Source organism: Leptodactylus fuscus, chromosome 8 (assembly GCF_031893055.1).
Source record: "Leptodactylus fuscus isolate aLepFus1 chromosome 8, aLepFus1.hap2, whole genome shotgun sequence".
NCBI classification, from domain to species: domain Eukaryota; kingdom Metazoa; phylum Chordata; class Amphibia; order Anura; family Leptodactylidae; genus Leptodactylus; species Leptodactylus fuscus.
Window position 1 is genome coordinate 78,734,234 of NC_134272.1, and position 14,626 is coordinate 78,748,859.

The 14,626-nt window shown below is 41.6% G+C and overlaps 1 protein-coding gene across 1 annotated transcript; it reads left to right on the forward strand.

Moving 5' to 3' along the window:
• The first annotated feature begins 885 nt into the window (after positions 1 to 885).
• CYTIP (cytohesin 1 interacting protein) lies at positions 886 to 14,626 on the forward strand. Its single transcript, XM_075285585.1, has 8 exons — positions 886 to 1,092; positions 4,203 to 4,258; positions 6,530 to 6,584; positions 7,003 to 7,099; positions 8,228 to 8,321; positions 9,143 to 9,209; positions 12,623 to 12,689; positions 13,976 to 14,626. The coding sequence occupies exons 1-8, from the start codon at positions 919 to 921 to the stop codon at positions 14,449 to 14,451; spliced, it is 1,086 nt and encodes a 361-aa protein (XP_075141686.1). The 5' UTR covers positions 886 to 918; the 3' UTR covers positions 14,452 to 14,626.

Genomic DNA, 14,626 nt, shown 5'->3' on the forward strand with positions numbered 1-14,626 from the left:
GCATTTCATAAACCATGAGCCCTCCATACACATGCATGCTGAGCTCAGCCAAGTGGGCAAGTTTATGAATTTGGAAAAGGGTGTAAGAACTTGTAGACATGTGTGGTGGCTGGTTATCTTCCCCAAGAATAAAAGTATAGACATGTAAAATTCAACATAGTTACATAGTTTCATCAAGTCCAACCTATAACCCTACAATCCCTACAGTGTTGATCCAGGGGAAGGCAAAAACCCCATGAGGCTCGTGCCAATTGGCCAAATCTTCTTTCCCTCATCATCATCATCAGGGAAGTATCAGTCACCTCCATAGACATCCGAAAGTCAAGCAGTCCTGATACAATTGACAGGTATGGCTGACAGTCTAATACCTGTGGCCATCCATAGACTTCGATGATGGCCTGAGCTTTCGGGTCTTCACCAATTTTATTTATTAGGATATAAGAAAAACTTAAAATCCCTTGAATACATTTATTTATATGTATGTATTATAAAGGGCATTGACTATAGTTGCCTTTTAACCCTCTATCTAGTTTCTCTTATACCTACCCCAGGACTGACTTTGTAGGAATACAATTAACCTACCAGAATATTTTTGGAGAATGGGCAGGCAGAAACCTGAATTTTTCTTCTTCTTTTTAATAAACCTCTGACCAATGTTTACAATGGGTATCTAGGGATTCTTTGGCAATCTTCCTGTCTGCATAGTTGTGTCCTCGGTTGTCAGGTTTAAGAAGAATTTGTTGTGCAAGGGTTAACCTAGACACTTAATGCTCCTCTGGTATCGCAAAGATTTACGAGCTTTACATAGGAAACCACAAGCCTTAGATTTCCGCTCTCATTTACTGCAAGCGACACATTTGCTCTGTTCTGTGCAGATATGATACTTCTGTGAAGGGAATCGGCTGATAGACCATTATCATGTCTACCATGAGGACCAGGACGCGGGACACATATGGATCTCAGCTGGAAAACCTTGTTCTTAACAATTATGGAGCTTGTTCCAAATCGTTGTGGGCTAATGGTTTGAATGGTGACAGAGGAAGCCATTGCTTGGCGGGAGCCTTGGCAACATTACCGCGGGGCCACAAGCAGGTAGGTCACTTCTAAATATTGTAGGACTACATGGGCCATAACATGTAGCAAAAGCAAGAGGTGAAATGGACTTTATTTGGGGTATTTTTAGATAATATAGAACAAAATTGGCAAAATCAAACAAAATAAAATTTAAAAAGTTGTTCTATTGGGTTGGCAACTTTATTAGGGATTTTTAGAGCAAGTCTATTACAATGCCATTAGGTCACCACAAGTAAGAAGTATTTGAGTTTTTTTGAGATGCAAATTTTTTTTTTAATAGACATAAAGGTCTGGTCATTAGTTTCTTACTTACATGTTATTCAATGATGTCTGGTGACAATATGAAAAGGAAAATAATTCTATACCAGGATACATTTATAGGCAACACAACTTTTTGTTATTGGTGTGTAGGGGCAATGGTGAAAAAATTAGTCCAAAATTCCAAAAAAGATCATTATTGATCATTTGACCAGTGGTGTAACTACCGCCATAGCAGCGGAGGCAGCTGCCACAGGGCCCGTGACATTAGGGGACCGGTGACAGCCGCTACCGCTGCTATCATTATACAGTATAATGATCGGAGGCCCGTGAGAGGTAAGGGAACATAACAAACAGTGTTACTTACCTCTCCACGATCCTGCCAGGCCTCCTTCCTGACGTCCTTTCTGACGTCTCTGACGTCCCGGGCCTGCGTCCCGGGTCATGTGACGTCTGACGTCATTGAAGAAGGACAGCAGCAGAGAAGACAGCGAGTCAGGTAAGAAACAGTAGTTATTTATGTTTTTATTCCCCCGGGTCTCCGATTATTATACTCTGGGGTCTGAAAAGATCCCAGAGTATAATAATTGTTTATGGATGTCCACAGTGGGACATAATACTGTGTGCAGGGGCCACTATGGGGTATAATACTGTGTGCAGGGGCCACTATGGGGGATAATACTGTGTGCAGGGGCCACTATGGGGGATAATACTGTGTACAGGGGCCACTATGGGGGATAATACTGTGTGCAGGGGCCACTATGGGGCATAATACTGTGTGCAGGAGCCACTATGGGGGATAATACTGTGTACAGGGGCCACTATGGGGGATAATACTGTGTGCAGGGGCCACTATGGGGCATAATACTGTGTGCAGGGGCCACTATGGGGGATAATACTGTGTGCAGGGGCCACTATGGGGAATAATACTATGTGCAGGGGCCACTATGGGGGATAATACTGTGTGCAGGGGCCACTATGGGACATAATACTGTGTGCAGGGGCCACTATGGGACATAATACTGTGTGCAGGGGCCACTATGGGGGATAATACTGTGTGCAGGGGCCACTATGGGGCATAATACTGTGTGTGGGGGCCACTGAGGGACATAATATTGTGTACAGGGGCCACTATGAGGGATAATACTGTGTGCAGGGGCCACTGAGGGACATAAGGACATAATACTGTGTGCAGGGGCCACTATGGGGCATAATAGAGCGCGCAGGAATGCATAGGAGGGGGTTGGTCAAGGTCTTCGGCGTCTGTGTCGGTTGGGGGGGGGGATGTCAAAAGTTTGCCACGGGGCCCCGGCATTCCTAGTTACGCCACTGCCATTAGATCACCACCAGTAAGAAGAAGTATTTGAGCTTTTTTGAGATGCTAGAATTTTTTTAATAGACATAAAGGTCTGGTCATTCGTTTCTTACTTACACGTTATTCAATGATGTCTGGTGACAATATGAAAAGGAAAAAAATTCTATACCAGGATACATATATAGGCAACGCAACTTCACCAATCTTTCTCTGTTATTGGTGTGTAGGGGTAATGGTGAAAAAATTAGTCCAAAATTCCAAAAAAGATCATTACTGACCTATTCTTATTGCAGTTATAGGGTAAATGCCCAGTAGATCTACAGTTGTATGAAGATTATGGCAATAATAATAATCAAGTTATTCTATTGGTTATATGTTTTTTTGCTTTACGTTCTTTAGTAATCCATTGCTAAGTCCTTTGGGCTTTCATCCCATTACAAAATACTGTCTTAATGTTAAAATATCCCAAACATGTTGCATCTAAAGCTCCTATGCAGAGTTATGTGCCTCCATGGTTGCAGACTACAAACAGAACCTGGATCTCCTGTAGTCAGGTAGTCGGGTAGTTGGTTTGCCACTTGGCCCATTCTTTTGTATTTGGGTCATAAGCCCCAAGTAGAGGAGTCTGACCTCTTTCCCCATTCAGAACACATGCACTCTCAACGGAGCCAAGCATACATGTGTATAGTAATGGTACGAAGGGATATTTGTTGCTCAAACGAGCACTTGGCCGACAGCTATTCAATGGGTTTAGCTCTGACAAATGCGCTACATGGACGTTACGTGTAACCTTAAGAGTCCTTTTAATGCTTTACATTAGTTCTACCGGAGCAGGAAGTATATTGGAAACTCTTAAGGCTTTTGTATAGCAGACAACCTCGCTGAAGTCTAGATCTGTCCTCAGTGACTTGTATTTTAGTTGTCAGTCCATTAAAATTCCAGAGCACAACAAAGAGATGCAATTCTAGAATGTATGGATTAATAGCATGGCTAGGACTAGAGATATGAATGATATTCACCTAGTACAAGGGAACACGTTCGAAGTTCAGCAAGTTCAGCTAAGTTAGAGAAGAGTATTATATGGATGAAAGGAAGGAGGGAGCACAACGGGGTCTTAGTACAACGGGGTCTTAGCACTTAGTTCTGACGTACATCTCCATTCCATACGTTTGGCAGACTTTTATTAGGCTAGGGCCACGACAATAAAACCTCTGGAGGTAAAAACCGTGGCGGCACATTCCGTTTTTTCCGGCAGCGCTTTTCACCAAAAGTCCATAGAGGTTTCCTCCTTCCATTATACCTCTAGGGAAACCGCAGGCATTTCCGTAGGTGTCGTTGACATCCTACGATTTCGGCATTTTGGAAGTCACACCGTATCCACTGAGTGTATGTGAGGATGGAATTCGCCATGTGGTGCCCCGGCCTTAAGTAGATATCTCTTCTATTTGGAGGTTATCGACTGTTTATAATAAAGCCATAATAAGACGATTACACAGCACTTACTGTCAAGGAGCAATCCTGACTACGTAAATGATGGAATTTACTTGCTTTACAGCTTATGAAGTCAAGATCGAATTCACTGGTTGACACAACAGAATCGGAACCAAACAGGTAGGTACTAAGTGTGTTAGCAGAGTAAGACTGGTTACAACAAGATGTTGGTGAATACATAAAATTCTGATGAAGGTATGTCTGAGGCTGAAACGTTGGCTGTTAAAAAGTCTAGTTTAGAAGATGAATAAGAAGTTTTATTTCATAAATATTCCTGACATCTGAATTCAGGTGACTTATATAACATCTGCGATCATGTTTTTTCTTTAATGGGACCCGTCATAAAGTGACTCTCACTATCAGGCAGTAGAAGAACTGAAAAGAACTTAGAGGCCGTTCCAGGCTAAGATCAGATGGGAATCCCCATATTTCTAATTTTTGTTACAAAATCAATGAACCATTGACAAAAAAACAGCAAACTTGAAACTTGCTCGTGTCATTTTGGCAGCTATACCATTGGGGGAATGAGCTACAACATGGCGGATTTTACAAAAACTTGAGTATGGTCTTAGTGTCATATCACACCTATGTTCTAGGTGTCATCCCGTAACCACATTCCCATCCGTTAAAGGGGAGAGTGACACTACTCTTCTCAATATATTCACTACATATTCACTACTATTACAGTGATAATGAATAGGGGTGCCTAAAACAGGTAAAATCATACCAACTCTCCTGGAATGTCCAATAGGCTCCCAAAATAAGGAGAGAAATTCCAGCCTCCTGAAGGAGTTGGCAAAACTCCCTGGGCTAGGTAACTCTCTCTTAATCTGTATGGGACCTGATAAAGTATATGACAAAATGGGGCATGGCTGGCACATTTACATGCTTGCATCACAAAAGTGGGCATGAGATGGCCAAAAGTGGGCATGGTCCCATGGGAAAGGATCCCAACATGTTCTCTCAGAGAACTGCCAGAACACGTTGCCAGTTATGGGTAAAATGTTGAATTGATCTAGGACCACCATCATTTGACCCCACTGCATGGTCTTGCTCTATGGTATATATACCCTTGGGATTGTATAATGGTGTATAGTATAAGTAAGAATTTGCAAGAGCCCGTCACAAGGCAGGATGGACTTGAATGCTAAGGACCCAGGGTGCATATGTGGAATAGGTGCCAGAAAACAGGTGCAAAATCCCAGACAAAATGTTTAATAGCAGTCAAACTATCCAACATCAAATCCAGGATGGTTACTGATAAAACCAAATTAGGGGTTGACTAGTAGAACAAATTAGTACATGAGGAATCACAATAGAAACTAGATGAGGTGGAAGGAATATGTATTTGAACACATTAGGTAACCAGGAGACATAAAGCAATCACAGGCAAAGATTCAGGGTTAGGAGCAGGTTAAAATATCCCATCTTGGTCCATCATTGGAGGCTGAACTAAATCCCTGATGGGTTCTGTGTCTCAAGCTTCTGACTGGCTGAGTAGACCAAGCCTGAGTTTGGCTGGTCGGCATTACAACCTTAATGTGATGACAAATGCACATGTCGATCAGGTCCACCAACCTGAAACTGATGACCCATCCCAAGCATAGTCTTAAAGAATTCTTTTAATCTTGAGCAAGAACTACTTTCCAATAAATTGAGAAGAACACAGGTTATGTTTGTATGAAGTCTCCTGCGTGGAAGGTTTAGGGTCTAAATGCTACAGGTGTCTATGTATTATTAAAGCGGACATGTTATCTGAATATGCTGCGCTCTAACTTGTACCTCAATTAAGAAATCTGTTTCCTTCTCTAGTTATTAGGCTCTTTGTCTTCACTTAATTTGTTTGTTTACATAGAGTCCACCTATCTATCCAGCTCATGTACAGAACTCTACTGAGAGGGGAGGGAGGAGAAGTCTAGTTTATTGATTTATTGCTTCATTTTATGGAGCGGCAAAGCCTTATCTTCAAAAAAAGCAGAGTGTAGCAGCTACAGTTAGTTGTGTGTATTTTCCAGCCTCCTCCTCCTCCTCCTCCCCTCTCCATAGAAATCTATGCAAAAAAATAATTCAGCTTGGTAAATGGGGAAGGAAACATATTTCTTGGACAAAATGTAATACAAAGCATCTTACATTCACCTTTACTATTTATGTATGTTTCTAATTGGAGGAATACTTTAAGGTTAGTGAATTCAGCTCATAGAGTTGCTTGGATAATTTGTCAGAATATTAATCAATATTAATATTTTGCAATATTTTAATGATTTATTTCATATCCCAGGTCAATTTAGCAAATAAAACTCAATTAAAAGAGACAGAACCATAGAGCCTGGGTATTTGTGTACTGTAGTATGATGGGTATCTGTCTCAGTATATAATGTATTTGTGTTGCAGGAGAATTGTGGTTATTACTAAGCAAGATAATGAACCTTTTGGATTTGAAATTCAGGTAAGTAAAACATTTTTATATACTTCTAATATATGGAAATCTATGGTATGTTACATATATAACTATATGGTTTTGGCGCCTTGTCATAAATCAGGGCAATCTTCTGGCTAATCAGGGATCATCAAGACTGGCGTACAATACGCCAGTCTTGATGCATCCCCTTCACTGTGTTCTGAGGTTTTAACTCCTTCCTGTTCAGTACCGTACAATTATTTCAAATTGCAAAATAGCTCGGGCTCTAGGCAGAGATGGAAAAAAGTTGCTGAAACCTTAATGCTAGCGCTGCATCCTGGAAATATTAGCAAATATTTTTCAGGTTTCTAAATTAAATATGATAATCTAAAAAAAAACTAAACTAAACCTTCAGATTCAATGTTTTTAATTAAAACTTTATTTCTATTCATGCTTGGAATGATAGACATACAAGCTGCAGCATATACGCGGGATACACATGAGGACGTACGTCTACAAAGTTCACCAGGACAGCCCATCGAGCCATGCTGGACTGAAATCAGGTGAGTGCCCTCGCAGTTCTTCCTTAGTCATCTTCTAATGTAGACCTTGAAGCTAAATATCAGATACTTGTGGTTTTCAAGTCACACTTATTGTAGTTCCTCAAAAGCCGAAGAGCAACTTGGTGGAAGCCTCTGCCAATGCCTTGGGATTTGACCAATGAGTTGGAAAGTCAGCGGAGACAATGGGACTTGGGGTTTTTATGGTAGGGCTGGAGTGACATATGGCAGTAGAGAAGCTGGTGATGATAATCTTCTAAGGAGCAATGGTCTCTTTTTTTTTCAGCAACCAGTGGTTTGGTATACATCCTAATACTGGATTAAAGGGGTTTTCCAGCCCTCCAAGGCATTTTATATGCTGAAGACCTATCCACATGATTTGTTTCCCACTAGGCACTGGAAGCTCCAGTTGTGGGTAGGGCCAAAAGTATCTTTGCTCCAATTCAAGTTATAGGCGTAGACCTGCCGTACCCTAGAGCACCGCTATAGAGTTCACGGGGTGCAGCTCTGTGTCTATGACTTGAATAGCAACAGAGTAGCTTCTGTCCCCATCCATAGTAGTAGCTCCTGCGGATCAGCTGATTAGTACTGAGGCCTATGCTGTGGATTCGGTGATGGACTATAACTCTGGTGTCTGCACTTCTGTCAATAAAGTGAATGAAGGAGCCAATTCAGTTCAGCCGTCACCATGTCCCCGTCATTGCTTAATATGCCTGGTATTGCTGATCAGTACAGTGTTCTGAAGAGTCCGCAGAATATAAATAACCTTACCCTGCAGTTGCAGTTCCAAATCCAGGACAATCTAGTACAATCCATGCAAATATTCCCAATGCAAATCTCGCTAGGTTCGCCTATTATCATTACTTCCAATCTAAGAATGCTCAGAGGCCATTACGATCCTGCAAACACTACCAGACCTATATATCAGGGAACCAATATTACAACTAGATTGTAAGAATCTCTTCTCTGATTTATGGAGCTCACATTTGAAAATAATATGTATTGTATTATTTGCTACTTTTAATATCTGAATGGAATCTATTCTGTGTATTAGAAAACCTGTTAAATCGGGTCCAAAAAGTGGTCAAGTAGCCAAGATTGTCTCAAGATGAATATTTTCTCATATTATAGGTGACATGCTTACTAACATTAATGGAGTAAACATGGAAGGATTCAGTCACCAGCAGACAGTGGAACTCATCCGATCATCAGGGAACTTCCTTAGGTAATGCTAAAGAAATTCTGTCTATAGGTAACAAAAAGTCACAGCAACTATCCTGTGATGCCTGACAGCCCATCAGACCGGGAGGGGACATAATATAGTTCACATTTTTTAGTGCTGCTAGTTTGAAGTTCAGTATATTGCTATGAGTGCAAGTGTTCAATCTCTCTGCAGCGCCAACCACAGGGGAAATTAAGCATTACACATTGTCTGTTCAAATAATGGGTGATCCGTGTAATGCAGGACAAGAAAGGTCCTTCAGATAATGAGATGCTCCTTTGTAATTGCTCTTCACTTTGTCCATGGTAGGTAGATCCTACACAGGGAACAGTGCTGACCACTGAGCCACATATTCTCTTAGTCTATAGTTCATGCTTTGCTTCATTAATGGGTAAATCCATTCCTCTCTTTCCAATCCCTTCCTTTTATAGAGTACATAGCCAGAGTCCCTAAGGATCCTCCAGAGGAACCAGGCCCTAAGACATTGGTCCAGCAGAAGTCACTCATATTTGAAGGGTCCTATGGTCTGTCCCCTGGAGGTTGTGGGAGGGTTGGCACTCAGAATTCATTTTTTTTATTTGAAGGAACCTCAGTCCAACACTGCCTACATTCTCTTGGTGACATTAAAGAGTAGACCCCATATATCATAGTCACCGAGGACAGTATGGATTCTCCACAATATCATGTCTTCTGTCATGGATGGAAGTTCTGATCTGAGAGTAAATGGAACCAAATGTTACAAGGTTCTGGTTATGATTGCACTTGTGCTGCCTGCTTTTGCTTGCTTATAAAGTCACTCATATGCAACAATTTTTCTTTTGCAGAATTGAAACAGAATATAGTACAAAGATTAGACAATCGGAACTACAAGCGAAACTGCTTATTTTAAAGGTATGTTATAGACTGTATTGTATATAGAACAGGATATACAGTCCTATGAAAAAGTTTGGGCACCCCTATTAATCTTAATCATTTTTTGTTCTAAATATTTTGGTGTTTGCAACAGCCATTTCAGTTTGATATATCTAATAACTGATGGACACAGTAATATTTCAGGATTGAAATGAGGTTTATTGTACTAACAGAAAATGTGCAATATGCATTAAACCAAAATTTGACCGGTGCAAAAGTATGGACACCCTTATCATTTTATTGATTTGAATTCCCCTACTTTTTACTGACTTACTGAAGCACAAAATTGGTTTTGTAACCTCAGTGAGCTTTGAACTTCATAGCCAGATGTATCCAATCATAAGAAAAGGTATTTAAGGTGGCCAATTGCAAGTTGATCTCCTATTTGAATCTCCTCTGAAGAGTGGCATCATGGGCTACTCAAAACAACTCTCAAATGATCTGAAAACAAAGATTGTTCAACATAGTTGTTCAGGGGAAGGATACAAAAAGTTGTCTCAGAGATTTAACCTGTCAGTTTCCACTGTGAGGAACATAGTAAGGAAATGTAAGACCACAGGGACAGTTCTTGTTAAGCCCAGAAGTGGCAGGCCAAGAAAAATATCAGAAAGGCAGAGAAGAAGAATGGTGAGAACAGTCAAGGACAATCCACAGACCACCTCCAAAGAGCTGCAGCATCATCTTGCTGCAGATGGTGTCACTGTGCATCGGTCAACTATACAGCGCACTTTGCACAAATAGAAGCTGTATGGGAGAGTGATGAGAAAGAAGCCGTTTCTGCACGTACGCCACAAATAGAGTTGCCTGAGGTATGAAAAAGCACATTTGGACAAGGCAGCTTCATTTTGGAAACAAAAATTGAGTTGTTTGGTTATAAAAAAAGGCGTTATGCATGGCGTCCAAAAAGAAACAGCATTCCAAGAAAAACACATGCTACCCACTGTAAAATTTGGTGGAGGTTCCATCATGCTTTGGGGCTGTGTGGCCAATGCCGGCATCGGGAATCTTGTTAAAGTTGAGAGTCGCATGGATTCCACTCAGTATCAGCAGATTCTTGAGAATAATGTTCAAGAATCAGTGACGAAGTTGAAGTTACGCCGGGGATGGATATTTCAGCAAGACAATGATCCAAAACACCGCTCCAAATCCTCAGGCATTCATGCAGAGGAACAATTACAATGTTCTGGAATGGCCATCCCAGTCCCCAGACCTGAATATCATTGAACATCTGTGGGATGATTTGAAGCGGGCTGTCCATGCTCGGCGACCATCTAACTTAACTGAACTTGAATTGTTTGTCCAAAATACCTTTATCCAGGATCCAGGAACTGATTAAAAGCTACAGGAAGCGACTAGAGGCTGTTATCTTTGCAAAAGGAGGATCTACTAAATATTAATGTCACTTTTCTGTTGAGGTGCCCATACTTTTGCACCGGTCAAATTTTGGTTTAATGCATATTGCACATTTTCTGTTAGTACAATAAACCTCATTTCAATCCTGAAATATTACTGTGTCCATCAGATATATCAAACTGAAATGGCTGCTGCAAACACCAAAATATTTAGAACTAAAAATGATTAAGATTAATAGGGGTGCCCAAACTTTTTCATAGGACTGTACATGTAAAAGTAGGAACAACGCCAAATGTTACATTGTAAATGTCAGACGTCTCTAAGAAGATCTGTCACCCATTTCTTTTAGAAGTAACAGATAAAAGAAAGAACTGAAACAACCAAAATATTTACATTGTTATAATCAAAAGATAGAAATATCATCCAAGGTGCAAAATACTCATTGTGGCAGTCATGTGTCCTGCAAAGTATGTAAATCCATGGACTCCTGGAACAGTCAGACAAACCATAGTCCATATGGAATAGTTTTCCGTGGTGGAGCAGCATGGCCACATACCGGTGATGTCTCAGGTTCTACTGTCTCAAGCTTCTTGCAGGACCTCCAACTCCAACGAAGATGACTGACTATATAGGTCACTTACAAACCTCAGACCAGACCAAGTCTTGTTTTAAGACCCCTGTCCAGACTCCCCTCATTTACAAACCCCAGACCAGAGCCCATACTACCTCCCAAAATTTTACAGACAAGTTTTCCTGTATTTTCTTCCTGGGTGATATTACAGACCTCCCAGTATGGTTGGAATTGCAAGAACAGGGAGAGGTAAATATATGGGCTACATAAGAGATGTGCCAGGTTTATTGGGTGTCCAGCAGATTCCCTTTGTTTCCACAAGACATTGCAGCAGAATTGGAAAGTAGGAATCAGGCAGAGGCAACACAGTGATGGTGGCCACTACTCCGTGGCGTAACTAGGAATGGCAGGGTCCTCATGGTGAACACATTTGAGATGGGGCCCCCGACCCCGACCGATTCCTCCCCGAAGACTGACTGACTCCCCACCAAAGACCCTGACGACCCTCCCCCCCATTCCTGCACACAGTATTATCCCCCATAGTTTCCCCTGTACACAGTATTATGCCCCATAGTGGCCCCTGCACACAGTATTATCCCCCATAGTGACCCCTGTACACAGTATTATGCCCCATAGTGGCCCCTGCACACAGTATTATGCCCCATAGTGGCCCCTGCACACAGTATTATTCCCCATAGTGGCCCCTGCACAAAGTATTATTCCCCATAGTGGCCCCTGCACACAGTATTATGCCCCATAGTGGCCCCTGTACACAGTATTATAACCCATAGTGGCCCCTGCACACAGTATTATGCCCTATAGTGGCCCCTTCACACAGTATTATGCCCCATAGTGGCCCCTGCATTCACTATTTTGCCCCATTGTGGACGACCCATGAACAATTATTATACTCGGATGTCTTTTCAGAGCAGTTGGCTGTATATTGGCCAGGTAGAGGTGGCTTTCCTCCCATTGAAGACTTATATCTCCTTTCAACCTCATCTACTATGTTACTATAAAAAATAAACAGAAGAGTAGCAGGTGACTTGCAGTGTACCACAGTCGCGTGCAGATATTTAATCTTGATGGTATTGCATGACAGTCGCCTTAAAGGAAACCTGACACGTTCTAGCATCTCTCTGAGTATTGCGGCCTGTAGACCATTTCCAGACTGTCAGCAAAAAAAATCAGTAACGTGCTCGCAGACAGATACCTGCATCCTGTGACCATAATGTGGCGAGTCTACCAATATTGTCTAACTGTATTTTGCAAAAATTAAAAAAAAAGTTTCCAGGTTTGCTTATTGAGGTACTTTCCACTCTGACTACAGAGATCTGGTTTCCTGTGATGCACGTTCAGTCGCTGCTATGACTTATTTCTCTTCTTTATGGTTCAGGTTGGGTGTGTTTAGGTTTCAAAAGCATCTTGAATCAAAGACCTTAAGATTATATGTTTTTATCATCTTTAGGAAGATTTTCGATCAAAATGGAAGGAATTACAAAGTATATTAAGGAAAGAACACGAGCTGCTTCACGGTAACTATTGTCTTAGAATTAACTTAACTTTTTATTATGGCCAGTTTCATTTTTGCATTTCTATGTATTGTTCTTTAGGTTTATGTATAAGTCAGAAAATCAAGATAATTATATGGTTTTTTTTTTTACAAAATTAGTTATTTGTACAAAACTTTTTGTAGTTTTTGAGCTGTTTTCACCCGGATTGTGTGCAACATGAGCGGAAACCCCAATTGCAACATTGTCCATTGCTAGCACTTACATTATGGTGCTAGCAATGAACAATGTTGCAATTGGGGTTTCTATGGGTGTCCTGTCTAGAGATGAGTGAACAGTAAAATGTTCGAGATTCGATATTCGTTTCGAGTAGCCCCTCAATATTCGACTACTCAAATCGAATATCGAACCCTATTATAGTCTATGGGGGGAAAATGCTCGTTTCAGGGGTAGGCAACATTCGATCAAATTATACTTACCAAGTCCACGAGTGAGGGTCGGGCTGGATCCTCCGAGAAGTCTTCCCCGTGCAGTGTCCCCGCGGCGTCTTCCGGCTCTGAATTCACTCTGCCAGACATCGGGCCGGGGTAGAGCCGACTGCGCATGCCCGCACTACAAGCGGACATGCACAGTCGGCTCTGCCCAGGCCCGATGCCTGGCAGAGTGAATTCAGAGCCGGAAGACGCCGCGGGGACGCTGCACGGAGAAGACTTCTAAAGGTAGGAGAAGAACCAGCGTTGATTGGCCGACTGTATAGCATTCGGCCAATCAATGCTGGTTCTGCATTGAACTTTTCCATTCGAATAGCGAGTGGCACTCGATCAAGTACGAGTATTTCGAATACCGTAGTATTCAATCGAATACCTACTCGATCGAGTACTACTTGCTCATCTCTAGTCCTGTCTCCATGTTACATTGTCTCTCACTCATATATTTCCTACTTGACACCATGACATGACTATGTGAGTACTTGGATCCACCATTATTTGGATTATCCAAATGATGCTACTATTTGTTACACCACAGTGCCATTCAATGCACCAAAAATCAGAAGGGTCATTGCCTTCCAGTATTTTCAATGGAAGCTTAATTTTTCAGTATGTTACAAAAAAGATGCATCCTGCCGTATCGAGCTGTGGCTTCAATGTTGGAATCATGCAGTGATTCTTATCAGTGCGTGCAAAATCTCAACAGAAACCATGGCAGTAAGCACCTTGGTTTTTTTGCCACAGACAAAATACATCTACGAATATTTTTTCAAGAAATCTCTTGTATGTTCATTTCTTCTGTCTCTAATTTGTTTTCTATAGGAACCATAAGTGAGAGCAAAGTACAGGAAGAACTGGACTCCATCCATTCCAAGATCTTTGGGAATCCTGCGCCCGGTTCCTTCTTGAATAAACACAGATTGTCAAGCTCAAGCAGTGCGAAAAGCCAGCTGAGCTCTATTTTTCTGAATGGCGAGGACGGACTTGGATCAATGTCTGAGCTTGATGAGGACTCTGGTACAGAAGCTTGTTTCAGTCGCCAGTCTAGTACAGAAGAAGACTTCCTGTATAAGTTCAATGGACTCTCCTCAATGAGGTCTTCTCTATCCCGTCACAGAAGTATTAGTATAACAAGTAGCGAAAGTGAATCAATGTCACCAAACTGGGATTCTATCAGTTTATCAAATATTTTTGGAACATTGCCCCGAAAAGGTAGAAGAGGAAGTATCCGAAAGAACTTCTTGAAATTTATTCCAGGTTTGCACAGGTCGGTGGAGGAAGAAGAATCTCAACTGTAAATGTAACTTCACCGGTACATCATCAGCATTAATATGTTATGTCATGTGCCATCTATGTGCATATATAGTACTGCTGGGAAACAAGATGGACTACTAATGGAAAAGTGGAAGGACCTCTCAGAAAGCACCCTGAAAGCGAGGATGACGTCCTTGGGTTAGACCATAACTGATCTTG

Excerpts from the sequence above, each read along its gene's own strand:
- CYTIP (XM_075285585.1), top strand. The coding sequence starts at position 919 with ATGTCTACCATGAGGACCAGGACGCGGGACACATATGGATCTCAGCTG. Across the intron at positions 1,093-4,202 it reads TACCGCGGGGCCACAAGCAG|CTTATGAAGTCAAGATCGAA; the intron begins GTAGGTCACTTC and ends CTTGCTTTACAG. Across the intron at positions 8,322-9,142 it reads TCATCAGGGAACTTCCTTAG|AATTGAAACAGAATATAGTA; the intron begins GTAATGCTAAAG and ends TTTCTTTTGCAG.